This window comes from Pan troglodytes, chromosome 6 (assembly GCF_028858775.2).
Source record: "Pan troglodytes isolate AG18354 chromosome 6, NHGRI_mPanTro3-v2.0_pri, whole genome shotgun sequence".
NCBI lineage: Eukaryota > Metazoa > Chordata > Mammalia > Primates > Hominidae > Pan > Pan troglodytes.
In genome coordinates, this window is record NC_072404.2 from 21224881 (window position 1) to 21239997 (window position 15117).

A 15117-nucleotide genomic window follows, 5' to 3' on the forward strand; every position below is an offset into this window, starting at 1 on the left:
TTGTAGAAGGCGTTGGAGAGTAGTGTGGCTAGAAATCAGGTTGGACCATGGGATTTCTTGACAGACCTCAGGGAATCCATGAATCCCCTGATGCCATTATAACAACGTGTGAGCCTGTGTGCGTGGGAGAGTGTGTATTTTTCTCAAGAAACAATTGATAGCCTTCATCAGCGAGTCTTCGGTATGTCTGTGCCTTGCCACAGCCAACACAGAAAAAGAATTTAGACAGTGGCTAAACCAGAGAAGGGAGCCATTTCAAGAAGATTGGGCATAAGGAAACAATTCACATCTTTTTAAGCATGTAAGAGATAGAAAATATAAAAATATGTTTGGAACCTATTTCAATAGCCCAGAGAAAAGTGATGCATATTTAATCACAGCAGTAGCCATGGGGATGGAGAGATAAAGTACATGCAGCAGATTTAAGGATTTGGCAGCTGTTAAACATAGGAGTTGAGAGGTAAATAGCAGTGTCAGAAGACACCCAGATTTCTGGCTTGTCTGTTGGTGATATTGTTCAGCAAGAAGGTGAACAGGAGGAAGAATAGGTTGTAAAGTTCAACTTGGGGAATGTCGTGTTGGGGTCTATGGGGTGTATGTCCAGGAGGCTATTGAGTAAGATTTTGGAAATGTCTGGCTGGAATTACATCTCAGGGAATCAGGAAGTGTCTTGGTTGAACTTGTTGATATGGGTGTCATGCAAATATCAATTTTATTTAGCTTACAGGTGTGTCCACAGTGGGAAGATAGTCAAAGATGCAACTCTATGAGAAGTCAGAAAGAGTTGCAGTAAATGAGGCTGAAACAGGACAGTCTCAGAGGTGGGAAAGATCTGGTACCTAGCATCATCAGAGATGATGAGAAATTTTTAAGAGACAGAGAGAAGACTCCCAGTTAATGTCCAAGTGAGACAGGAACTGAAAAAAAATAAGTGAGATGGAATTTGCAGGTATGAATCAGCAGAACAGTAGGCCTAGAATGCAGTCCTCAAGTTCACAAACCCAAGTTAGTAAGTTTAAGAATCAGCCAGAGGAGGTAACAAAATGAAAAGAGGGATTACCTCTATGTTTCTCTGATAACAAAAAAGGAGACAGCTGGATGTATTCCTTCAATAAAACAATGGATGAGGGAGGAGATATTACCTGTTTATTTTTTTTTAATGTGAGAGATCTTACTATATTTATGGCTTATTCAGAAGGAGCCAGTTGAAAGGAAGAGGGAAAATGCCAAGAGTATTTGATAGCACAAAGTCCAAGAGAAAAAAAACAATAAGGTAAGAGCAATGTCACCAACCTAAGGATTAGACCAACTGAAGAGAGGTGAACATTTTCTATAAAACTAGAGGTAAGAATTCATGTTCACTTGTGAGTTCATGAGTTTTAATTGAAAATGTATGAACAGGGAAGACCAGAGAAGGGAAACTGAAAAAAATAAAAAAAACCTCACATTTCTCTTTGAAGTTTTAAATATGTTGAAGAGGCAGCAGTGGGGAAGAGATCTTGAGGAGACAGTGAAATTCTAAAGAGTTTCCCCAAGGTAGAGAGGAGAAAATAGGGCAGTCTCAGTCCATGGCTTGGTACGCAGTATTTAGGGGTCAGGTGTATCTGAATCCATACATGGGGGGCACGAAATTGCCAACCTGGTACAAGAGGAAGCCTGCAGCACTCAGCAATCTGGATGTGGGAGTGAAGAGGGTAGATGACTGGATTTACTCATGGCCTGAAGATTTCAAGGCACAGAATTTCAGCAGAGGATGCAGACTGTGCTTCACAGAGTCATGGAAACTAGGCTTCTTAGTTTGGACGAGGTAAGTAAAGTGAGGAGGCAATGACAAACAGAAAATGTAGGAGGTGAGAGAGTAAAGTACTCCACGAGTAAGCTGCTAAGCAAATGGCTAAACAGTAAGCGTAAAATTACTTTTAAATAAATGAAAAACAAAAAAGCTTTTGAACTCTAGAATTCATGTCTACTTTATTTTAATAGTTCAAAAATATTTCATTAACATTACTAATGTACATATTTCTAAGATTTTCATTTATTTTTACATTACTTTAGAGAAAAAGCAATTTAAACAAATGTTCATCCGAATTTAGAAACTAAAGATTGAAGAATCAAATAGCATGTGCCACATTCCTTAAGTCTATGATTAGTAATGACACAGATCAAAATTACCTGATTATAGATAGAGAGCGTTGATCTCTGTCCTGAAGACATATCTACTTAGATTTTATGTTTGAAATAAGAGTTTGTGTTTCTATTTAGAAAGTCATTATCTTTAAGTAACCTATGCCTATTTTTCTGGTCCCATTTCTATGCACTTAACCATTTCTTTTTTACCCCATTCCACCATTGTATACATCCTATATTCTAGCCACACTCATACTGTTACGAGTTGAATTGATTTTCATTAACATGGTATGGGAGACCCTGGCACCCAGTACCTCAGAATGTGTCCTTAATTGGAAATAGCATCTTTATAGAGGTAATCAAGTTAAAATGAGTTAATTAGGTGGGCCCTAATCCAGGAGGACTTGTCTTTTTATATACAGGGAAAATTTAGACACGGAGATAGATATGCACACAGCGAGAATGGCACATGAAGACGAAGGCAGAGATCTCAGTGATGCATCTTCAAGCAAAGGAATACCAAAGCTGCAAAGCACCAGTATTTATGTGGGGGGCATGGAACTGAGTCTCCCTCATAGCCCTCAAAAGGAACTAACCCTGCTGCCATCTTGATGTCAGGCTTCCAGCTTTCAGGACTGTAAGATAAATTTCTGTTGTTCTAAGCCACCTAGCTCTGGGTACTTTGTTACAGCAGCCCCCGGAAATTAATACACATGCCATACATTTTTCTTGTTATTCCTAAAATGTATTATATTTTTCTATAATTCTGTGTTTTTACAGATGTTGTCTTTCTACATAATATTCTATCTACAACCTCCTCCATTGCAAAACTTTATTCATTACAGATTTGCTTCAAGCTTTATTTCTTCTATGAAGCTTCCCTTGACCCATAGCGGTTCTCAGTGCAAACACTTCTCTCTAAAACCTTCAAAATTTGTGGCAATGGCTGTTCAGTTACATGAATCCCTCCAAGTAAAACCATCACCTTGAGAACACAAGCTCACTTCTTACTTATCTTTATATCCCCAATCTCTGCCACCATGACTGGCCCTGCTAGTCAAAAGTATATGTGGAAAAAAATGGGTGATGCACTATCATAATAAGAACAATGACACATACAGGAAGTTAAATTTTTAGCCACTTGTACATTTTAAATATGTGGCAATAAGACAATGCAACTTTAGAGAGAACTCAATTTGCTTCCTCTTGTTTATCCTTCATTAGGACTACAAATGACTATCAAATCTCTGTAAAGAAAAACACTGAAAATCAGAGAATAATTTTATTTTTTACCAAATTTCAAAATGACTTTGAATATTTCTGTAAGCTACAGAATAATTAATTCCATTTTCCTGACGCATGCTAGCATTAGTCTTTGATACTAGCAATGATTCAAACTATCCAAGAGCCTCATTTCTTTAATGGACATAAACTTTGTCTTATTAGTCATCTTTAAGTGCTGGTTGAGGGTGAAGAAGGAATGCCTTGGAGTTCCGAGGCAAAGTTCTGAGAAAAGTTTTGTTTCTTTACTTCATGGGGGCTTAATGCATGCTTTCCTTTTGTGACAAAGAGTTATGAGAATTTATCCCCAGTGCATTCAAATGCATTACATCAAAGTTGTTAGTTTCTTGTATCTTTATTTGTTCACATTTGTCTTTATATAAGTCCAACTCCCACATATTGAAAAACAGTCTTTGCTTATGTAGTTTGGCAGGGAGTACAATGTAATAAAAAGATCTGAGATTTCACTAAGGTTTCTCTGCAGTCTCATATGTAATATAAAAATAATATCACACATAAGAATCATACTTGATATGTTTCAGAGAATTTCCATACTCATAAATTAAAGTGATCTTCAAAATAACCACATGAGAAGGCAGAGTAAATATTAAGAGGTCTATTTCATATGCAAAATCACTGAGACTCAAACATTAATTGATCGGTTCAAATTAGCAAAGTGAGTAAACAACTAAGCTAGCCTGGGACTCAGTTTTCTTTATTTCTAGTCAATTGCTATTTACTGTTTCCTAAATATAAATGAATATATTTTTAAATTATTATGCTCAAATATAATGAGATCATCATTGATTTACATATTCTCTATATGATAATGTAATAATGTTATTAATGAGATTTTCATAATTTGATGTTATAATTGTATTTCTTTTCTTTTTCTTTATTTTATTTTTTTTTTGAGAAAGAGGGTCTTGCTCTGTCACCCAGGCTGGAGTGCAGTGGAGCCACCACGAATAACTGTAGCCTCGACCTCCAGGGACCAAGTGATCCTCACATCTCACTCAACCTCCTGAGTAGCTGGGACTACAGGCGTGCACCACCACACCTGACTAATTTATTTTATTTTTTGTAGAGACAGCATCTTGTGATATTGCTTGGGCTGGTCTTGAACTCCTGGGCTCAAGCAATCTGCCTGCCTCAGCCTCCCAAAGTACTGGGATTACAGGCATGAGCCATCACACCCAGCCCAATTGTATTTATTTTTTCTGATGGTGGGTAAAATTTACCTTTTTTAGGGTTGCTAATATGTTATAAACATACTGTGCTAAATCTTATAAAATTAATTTCAATACCAACCTAGAGAACATAGCAATTTTAAAGGTGGAAAGACATGACAGAGCTAAAAAATTCACTCACTCTAGTAATTTAAATTAAGTTCATTTGTCATTAATTTATTATGCTTTTGAGAGAAATACTAAACTCTTTGAAAGCAGTTAGCTCACTATTTTCTGTTCAATACTAGCTTTATAGATAAAACAAATATGTTCAAATATATTTTATTGCAAAAGGTAAACAAATTATATATCCTATACTGTAATTTTTGGAGTGTCTATTAAATAAAAATATTTAAATGAATGACAGATATAAATTATTTCACACATTGTACCTTTTATTAGTTTCACATTGGCCTGACCCTAGTTAATTTAGCAAAAATATTTACATTGCCAAATTTATTTTGACAACTATAATACTTTTTATTTCATTCATTTATGTAACATACATTTATTAACCACTAATTCTGTAGTAGACACTTACATATACTAGGTATACAGCAGTGAAAAATAGGCTAATTTCTTTGAAAGTTTATAGGCCAACATAAATAACAATAATGAAAAGTGTTAACTACTAAAATAGACAAATGCAAGGGTTTTATGGAAGCAACCAACCAAACAAACAAACAAACAAAAACCAAAATCTTCCCCAGGTGCGGTGGCTCATGCTTATAATCCCACCACTTTGTGGGGCTGAGGCAGGCGGATCACTTGAGGCCAGGAGTTGAAGTCCAGCCTGGGCAACATGGCGAAACCCTGTCTATACAAAATACAAAAAAATTAGCTGGGCGTGGTGGTGCCCACCTGTAATCCCAGCTACTCAGGAGGCAGAGACAAAAGAATCGCTTGAACCCAAGAGGTGGAGGTTGCAGTGAGCTGAGACACACCACTGCATTCCAACCTGGGCGACAGAGTGACACTTTGTCAAAAAAAAATATTTTTTGGAAGGATAGAACAATCAGAGGTAAAGGGAAAATAATTTTCCAGGCAGAGATAATGGCATGTGCAAAGAAATAGCAATGCATTATGGCATGGTAGATTGAGAGAAGTGAAAATCGTTAAATTGGAGATGGGATGAAAATGGGGTGTGTGGAAGATGAAACTGGAGAGACGAAACCAAGTTTTGACTAGCTCTGCATGTGATAAGGAGTCTATTATATTCCTTTCTCTAAACTATAGGCAGAGTTAGCTTCATTCGAATCGTGGTCTGAAAAGGAAACAGTGGGTGATGGGTTGAGGGATAAAGAATGAAAAAATGAAGAGTTTCTTTAGGATAATATCCAGTTAAAAGTAACATTGGCTGATATGTTTGTTGCTCTTTATAATACTCTAGGATTCCCAGGAAACAATGTCTATTGTTGATGGCTCATTCTAATATTTTTTCTATAGTAGATACATAATGTATAGTGGCTCTGAGTATAAGCACGTACACATGCACGTGTAGCTGTGTTTTTTAATAAACTATTTATTTTATAATAGTTTAATATCTTCAGAAGTGTTGCAATAATAACTCAAAGTGTCGTCCTGTATCCTTTACTTGGTTTCCCCTATTGCTAACACATTGTTATGCTGCATTTGCCACAACTAAGAAACCCACAGGTACATTAGTATTAACCGAATTCCACACTTTATTTAGATTTTACTAGTTGGGATTTTGTATGTTTAATCCCTAATGTTCTTTTTCTGTTTTAGAGTTGCATCCAGATGAAGTATTTCTTTTTCACGCACTTTAGTGGCTTTGCTCTGAATATAAAATTTCAGCATTCAAGTACTTTATCTAAAATGTCAGAAAAAATGAAGTTATAATCCTGATACTGTAATATTTTATATGACATCCATGAATTTAAACACATTTTATTATTATTATTATTTTATTATTAGCAAATTGGATAGAGTATTATTCTTAAGACATGATAGTAAGATGTATAATCAAAGATTGAAGTGGCATGCAAAACCATACATTGCAGTGTATATGCAGTAAAGAAGTCTCACTTAAAATGGCACTCTATCAATAGCCCTCCTTTTTGGTGAGTAATATTAAGCTTAAGATTGGCTTAAAATGCAAATAATATGGTTAGAAATTCTAGAAAGTTGAATTCTTATGTGTAACTTCTTCAAAAGTTGTGCTGTTCTAATTTTTGTAGTAATATAGAAGAAATATACTTAATTTCACATTTCAATGTGAAATGAGCTTAATTTCACATTTCATTTCACAGATCAATTTTCTTTTCAAAGATGCGGCCCATTTATTATTTGTCCTAAAATACATTGTTACCTTGGTAACTGCTAAATTATAGGCCTCATGTAACAATGTTGGTGAGGAAAATCTTGACAAATGACTCAACAAAAATGAAGAGACCTGAAGTGTGCTTTATAATTTCGATGTCTAGAAAGTCCTCTTAGAAGTCTTTAACCATCACAGGCCCTTAAAACATCTCTCTTATCTTCCAAGGGACCTAGAAATGCTAGGTAAGAATCCAGGCTGACTTACAATCCCTATATCTCATTTCCCACCATGCGAGTTCCCGCATTCCCCTTCCAAAAATATTTAGCAGCTTGTCATGCATTCTCAATGTTCGTTGCCTTATTCAGCACATCCCCTAACAACATGACATGAGTTTGTAAGGATAAATTATTCTGGCAATAAAACAAGTGTAAGTCTCATTTTACATAGATTTTTGCTGCTTTGTTACTTTGTATGCATTGACTTAATAAAGAAAAGGACACAAGAGAAACCAAGACAGAGATTACAATAAACTGGACTCAAGCTCCAACTTGGCATTGTTCAATACTGATGTTGTGGGCTTCTTTAAGATTCATATTTATAGCTTTTAAAATAGATGACTTAAATATATCATCTCCAAGATTTCTTCTAGTTCTGAAGTCAATGATGCTCTGATAATTTTTCCCTTTGATAATTCCTCAGGTAATTAATTAACTGCATTGATTTCCCCAGAGCAACTTCAAATGCAGCTACTTCCTTTCTTGGAGGCTTTCTCTCTGAAAATGCAACTACTGGAGATTTCAGTTGTCTTTAATAAAAGAGAAATATATAAGTCAGAAGAGAGTAAAGATTTTGGAAACCAGCCATATATCCAGCCTATATATTCAGCCTTTTGAAAAGGCTGTATTAATGCAGCAATTTTTTAAGAAGGGAGGATGAACAGCACCGATTTCCTCCATCACGTGCCCTGTTTTCCCCCCATTAACTGCTCTGAAGCCTTAATCCAGTCTTGAACTATACAGTTGTAAAATAGGCAGTGATTTTTGTTTGTATTTAATCATCCAGAGTTCCAGCATAAGCTATAGGTTATGAATATATACATATTTCCTTTCCACATATATTGCTTAGAAGTGTTTCTTGAATAGTGCCTTCCCTACCCAAATTCACATGTTGAAATCTGAGCCTTAATACCCACTAAATGTGACCTTATTTGGAAATAGGGTTGTTGTAGAAATAATTAGTTAAGATTATTAACTTAACTAATGGTCATGCTGGAGTATGGCAAGTCCCTAAACCAATATGCCCGGTATCCTCCTAAAAAGGACATGTGGACAAAGAAACAGGAAGAACACCACGTGAAAATAAGAATTATGTTGTCACAAGCCCAGAAAGAACCAAAAACTAAGAGAGAGAACCAGAAAAGATCCTTTCCTAGTGTCTTTATAGGAGCATTGCCCTGGCAATACCTTGATTTTGACTTGACTTGTGGCCTCCAGACCAGTGAGATAATAAATTTCTGTTTTTTAAGCTACACAGTTAGTAGTATCTTCTTATGGCAGCTCTAGAAAAAGAATACAAGCGTCATCACAGGTGTATGGTGTGGGAGTTTGAGGGTGAATTCCTGTTAAGATCCATTCCAGGAAATGTATTAGTAACATCCCTGGCTTATAGATTTGTTTTGCCTATGCTGCTGTTTGGGTTAGCACACATGCCAGTGTATTTTTCTAAGGCTTATAAAACATCTGGTTTCAAGTACTTGGCTTTATCATTTACTAGCTGTGTAATTAACCTCACTGATCTTCAGTTCCCTGAGAATGATAATACTTGATCTAGAGAACCATAGGCTTATTTATGATGATCAGAAAAGATAACATAAGTGAAAAACAATATGGAGGCATGTAGAAGAGCATTTAGGATGCAGAGATTAAGATCAGGGGTCCTGAAACAAGACTGCAGGAGTTCAAGTTCTACTTTTTCCTTTATTAGTGGTGTGACTGAACAATAGACTCAGCTCTACTATTTTAAAATAAGAGCAATAATAATTTCTGTGTATGAAGGCTGTTGTGAAGATGAAGTAAGTCAATATATAAAGAGATTTTAGAAGAGTGGCACATACTACGTACTTATTAAATGGTATCTAACAAAAGTACCTGGCAAAGTATTTTGAACCACGGAAATGTTTGATCATTATAATTTATAGTTAATAAATAGCTTATTGATTTTACACACCAATATTAAGTATATATGATTACTGATTTTACACATCAGTTACTCTGACTTTCTAGCTCACTGTTCAACATACATTTCAGTATCATGTATTTTCATAACCAAGAAGAGCTAAGCAAGGAAGATGACAAAAAAAGGGATATTATCAAGTAGATCAGGATTTCCCCATGAGTCAAAAGAACTCTACAAGTAGAGGCTATTTCTGGTATTCATTAATCTTGTAATTTCCTTGTGTGAGAATATTTTAGAGCAAAAAATTTTTGGATCATGATATTGATCTATTATGATAACAAAAAGCAAAGCATTCAACTAGATTTTAGAGAATTAGTTGTTTTTTTTTAAAAAAAAACAACAGCTGGTTTAAAAAAAAAAAACAACTGGTAAAAGTTTTTACTGAAATGCTTGTTTACATATATTTAAATGGAGATACCTTATCTATACATCACCCTCCTGGGTTACAGTAAATTAAAAAATAGCCATTCACTTTCTCACATTGTCGTATACTTTGAGTTTCTGGGTCAAATAAAATGCTTCTATTGAAAAACAGCATTTGCTTCATGTGTGTCTGGCCTTACAGAAGGAAAAGAAAGATTTTACCATCTGGCTTTAGAAAGAAGAGAGAAGCATTTTAGTAAAACACCTTCTATTAGTTTTTTCTTTTTTTTTTGAGGAAATAGAAATAGCTGAGACTTAAAAACAAATTAGATTACCATGTTTATTCCATTTCATACAACTTACCCAGGAAGTATATATCTGGAGGACAGACTGTCTCAGTGCTGTGGATAAGTTATAGTCTTCAGAACTATGATGTGTTTGGTGTCCGGCCCACATAATATTAACTTCTGCAAAACACATAATTTGCAATGAGCCATGAGAATAAGAACAAAGCAACTTCCATTTTCAGTTATGCATGCTGCTCTGTTGAGTGAGGAAGAAAAATCTGGAACATCTCTGTAAAAGCTGGCCAATATAATTATAATTAAAATATGCTGCCTGAAATAATTTTTGGAACCAGAGACTGTATACATTGTAAATAAATAAAAATGAAAGCATAGCCAATAAATATGTATAGTTTATATGTTATAATCAAATGCCTCCAACAAACTGACATTAATTCCAAAAGTTATACTTTGCTAACATATTATAATATGACAGATTATAAAAGCTAGCTGGTAATGTTGTGACAATACATTCAACGGATAGTGATGATTTTTCAGCGTGTGATAACATGTTTCTAACTAAAGAAAAATTGTCTGATGGGAGAAATTGGTATGGAAATTTTGGAATAAAATATTAATGAAATTATTTCCTCATGGCTTTCTGAGAAGTCTCAAAATCTGTTGGAATAAGAAGAAAGCATAGGATAGTAATATTTTGCACTAAGTTCTCAGGTACTCTTTTTATTTATAAAAAGATATTAGCTAACAGTTACCTATGGTTTTCCCATACCTTACCAAAATACTAAACCATTTCTAAATTTTTCCACATAGTTTTATTTGTGTTCATAAAAAAAGAAAATGATTGTTGTTTATTTTCATCAAGCACTGTACAGATTGCTCTCATACTGTCTTGGAATTCATACGGACTCCAAAGAAGTGTGGCTTTTAAAAAAATTTTTACAACAAATATGACACTGCATTGATCCCCTAAGTAGTTGACACAGAATAGCCCAAGTCATTTTTTATTCTGCCCATATTTTAAAAATTGTATTGCCATTTTTCATTTCCTAACAAAATTATAGATCGAAATGTCACATTATACTCTATTCAGTTTTAAAAAATCTGTTCTTAGCTAAAGTAACTTATGTTTAGTCTTTTGCTACAAATCCAGGCAATGGAATTAGCTATGTGACATGATCATCATATCCTTGCCAGTATAGGTTAGAAATTAAATCTTTTAGGCTTGGATGTATAGGAACTAAACAGTGAACCTAGAACTGGAAATATCAGGTTAATTTTCTTTGCAGTTGCCATATACTGACTGTTAAAATGCATGGTACATAGTAGAATAATTTTAGAAGTTTTTATGAAAATCATGGTCATATATATGTGTGTGTGTATATATATATACACACACACTATCTGGGTAAATTTTGGCCATTGCTTTCAAAATGCAAGTTCTCTGAACAGTCTGTATAGAGAATTACCAAACAAAATTGTTAAAGAAAAAAGGTCTTGGTAAACAAATGATAGCTCATAGATATAAGAAGGACTTAATTCTGTATAATAAGGAATATTATAAACAGAACTGTGGTTAGTCTTATTATGAACAGATAACAAATGCCATTTTTATTAAAGTCATATATTTTTCAATGGAACACGTATTGTCATCAACCACAGCAGATACGTAACTTAGATCCCAATTGGTTGGTGATTTAATTATTTTAATCATTTGTAGGAAAGACATTGTATTTCTATGCTAGCAATTAAGGAAATTGTTCTCACACAAAAGAGAACTAGTTCACCATAATGACCTCTAAAAATATGCAGTCATAATCTTTGAAATAACACAGAACCAAATTATCTGGTTTATTGATAAGCCTAATGGCTGTACATAAGAAATATACAAAGACCCTTGTGGCACTTTATATCTTCAGATGTTAGGTGGACGTTGAATAAGAGGTAATAAATTTGATGAATCCCCTAAAGTTTAAAAACCGCTTAGAGATAGAGATCCTGAAGTAATCTAAACACCATTTTCTCTTTAGAACATACCCACTGCTGAACATTTTATAACTTATGATTTTATAACTTATGACTTATAAACCTTCATTGAAAATCAATACATTGTCTAGTTTTTGACCTGTCAGGATTTGTTTTTAAAAAATTCATTCTAATGCATCCACAAACTGAGTTAACAAGAAGATGAGCTAATCAGATGAGGTTCCATTAGAGAGTCATAATATATATTGGGAGCCACTTCCTTATACCCTCTACAGAAGCTAAACGGTGAAACAAAGAATCCACAAAGGTGGAGGTTAAAGATCTGTCTTTTTAGTTGTTTCAAAAGCATTTACTTCCTATCACAAACTGTGTGTAACACAAGCCTCATTCAATGAGGTACAGCTGTGCAAACAGGGCACAGTAACAGGATCCTACTGCCTCACCTCTGTCACTTTTCAGAATTGGTAAAAAAAAGAAGGAATACTGAATTTGTTTCACAGTCTATATTCAGCTTATTGGAGGTAAATTATTTTCAAAAGTGATTATGAAAATGCATTTTATGGAAAGTTATTCCAGTAGTTCTTTTGTGAACAAAATGAGAAAAACTTAATGCATTTATATGATCATCTTCCCTAATACTTGAATTGATGAATTATCTGTTTTAAGAAATGAAAACAAATATTAAGGAGGAGAAAAAGATATTATTTAGAATAAGCTTCTCTCTGTGAAAGACTTCATATAATTATACATTCCGTTCAATAACATTTTTCTTTTTCTATACGAAAATTATAGATTATATTAATATATGTATATACGTTATTATAATTTTTCCATGATATAATTAGAAATGATTATGCTGCTTTCTAGTGCCAAATGTAATTCTGTATATTTTATTAATATATTGGCCAACACTTCCATTCATTTGGCCAACATTTTATGTAATGTGTGTGTGGTCTGTGTTGTATTTTTGAATTTCTTTTTCAATTTTTTTATGAAGATGTAACTTACATACAACAAAATCCATCTTCTTTTAATGTTCGGCTGTATGAGTTTTTACCAAATGCAGCTGTTTAATGATTACTGCACTCTAGATACAGAACAATTTTATTACCCCAAAGAGTTCCCCCACCTCCTTTTTGTGGTTGTGGTAGTCAGACTTCAAGATGGCTCCCTGCTTCAGATAATTCAAGTTCTGGACTTTGAACTGATAATGCAGTGGGATGAAACTTTTGGGAAAAGGAAAGAAGTGAGTGTCTTTTGAATGTGGGAGAAATATGAATCACTGAGGTCCAGAGGGCTAACTAGGCAAGGCATCCTCTAGAATAGCCGCCATTGATTCCTATCCAACGGTATTCATGCCTTTTATAATCTCCTACGTTTGAGTGTGAGCCAGATTTAGTGACTTTCTTCTAGTAAACAGAAATTTAGCAAAGATGATGGGATGTCACTTCTGATATTAGATTTAAAGAAGACAGTAGCTTGTGTCTTGGGTGTCCTCTCATACTCAAACACTCTCTAAGAAAAGCTGGCTACCTTGTTATGAGCTCCCTTTGAAGAAATACATGTTAGGGAAGTGGGATAACCAGCCAGTGAGGAACTAAGCTCCTCAGTCCAACCCTCATGAAGAACTGAATTCTGCCAACAATCATGTAAGACAGTTTGGATGCAGATCCTTCTCCATTTGAGCATTTCAATGACACTGCAGTTTGCAAAGAGCTGAACCGACTTGCAGCAACCTCCTGAAAGAACTTGAGCCAGAGACATTCATCTAAACTATGCCCCAATTTCTAACCCACAGAAACTATGAGATAATAAACGTTTCTTGTTTTAAGCTTGTAACTTGTTACAAGCAATAGATAATTAATGCAGTCGTCAAAAATCCCTCACTCCCACCCCCACCCCATTCTCAGTCCCTAGCATCCAATGATTTGTTTTCTTTCCTTTTAGTTTTGCTTTTTTGAGTGTATCCTATCAATAACATCATACAGTATTTTTAGCCTTTTGAGTCTGTTGTCTTTTTTCATTTAGCATAATGCATTGAAGATCCCTTCATTTTGCTGTTTTTATGAGTAGTTTTTTCCTTTTTATCATTAGTATTCCACTTCAATGACTATATCACAATTTTGTTTTGTTTTTATCTATTCATGAGTTGAAGAACATTTCAGTTGTTTCCAGTTTTTGACAGATAAAAGTTCTATCAAGTAGTTATCATAGAGGTTTTCGGTGGACATGAGTTTTTATTTCACGTGGGTAAATACTTAGGCGTGGGATTATTGAGCTGTATGATATGCCTACATTTACCTTGTTAAGGACCTATCAAATTGTTTTCCAAAGTGGCTGTGCCTTTTTTTTTTTTTTTATTAGTACCAGCAGTGTGTGAGAGTTCAAGTTGCTCCACATCTCTGGCAGCACCTGACATCATTAATTTTATTTGTATTTATTTGACAGCCATTATAATAGGTATGCAGTGGTATCACGTTGAAATTTTAATTTAGATTGCTGTAATGGCTAATGACAATGGCTCTATGTACCTAATCACCATCTATGTATCTTCTTTTTGAAGTGTCTATTCAAAATTTGTGCCCATATTTTAAATGGGTTGTTTTCTTAAGTTTTGAGACATCTTTGTATCTTCTGCATACAAGTCCTTTATTAAATATGTGATTTGCATTTATTTTCTTCCAGGCCATAGCCTTTTTTAAAAATAGTGTCATACAAAGAACAAAAGTTTTAATTTTCATGAAATCCAGTTTATATTCTTGATGATTTTATTTAGTTTTCTGGTGTATATAACAAAAAACAAAGGTAATTTTGGAGAAATTTTTCAGAAAAATTAGAAATATCTAAATATCCAGAATGTAACCCTGCTACATATATTAAATATCTAAAATGCACTTTAAAATATGTTCTCTCCTATCTTGTCATCTATGAAATGGAGGGAAGTGATCCTGTATGTTAATTCAAGACATAAAGACAAGTCTACAAGAAATTTTCACAGACATATAAGATAGCCATTTAATTCCCAATAGTGGCCAGGCCAAGAAGTCTTGGCGCAACCTTGGAATGATGATGTTGGTTTCACTTATAATCTGGAAAACTCCCTAGTTATAAAGGAAGAAATATTATAGGCCTATTTGCAAAATGGTAGTGATGCTTGACACCACTAAAATCATATTGCTAGCACTTTATGCAACATTTAGCATATTGTACAATGACTATAGAACAGAAGAGCTATGCCTTAGTCCATTTTGTTCTGCTGTAACAGAATACCTGAGGCTGTGGAATTTGTAATAAACAGGAATTTATTTAT

General features: G+C 34.3%; 1 protein-coding gene across 2 annotated transcripts in view; it reads right to left on the reverse strand.

The window, feature by feature from the left end:
* Positions 1 to 15117, reverse strand: part of AGMO (alkylglycerol monooxygenase) — a 404065-nt gene that overhangs the window by 218499 nt on the left and 170449 nt on the right. For both annotated transcript variants that reach the window (XM_518978.9, XM_009452691.5), the window contains one exon: positions 9883 to 9986. In XM_518978.9, the coding sequence (XP_518978.4) occupies positions 9883 to 9986 (104 nt within the window). The remainder of the gene's footprint in view (positions 1 to 9882; positions 9987 to 15117) is intronic.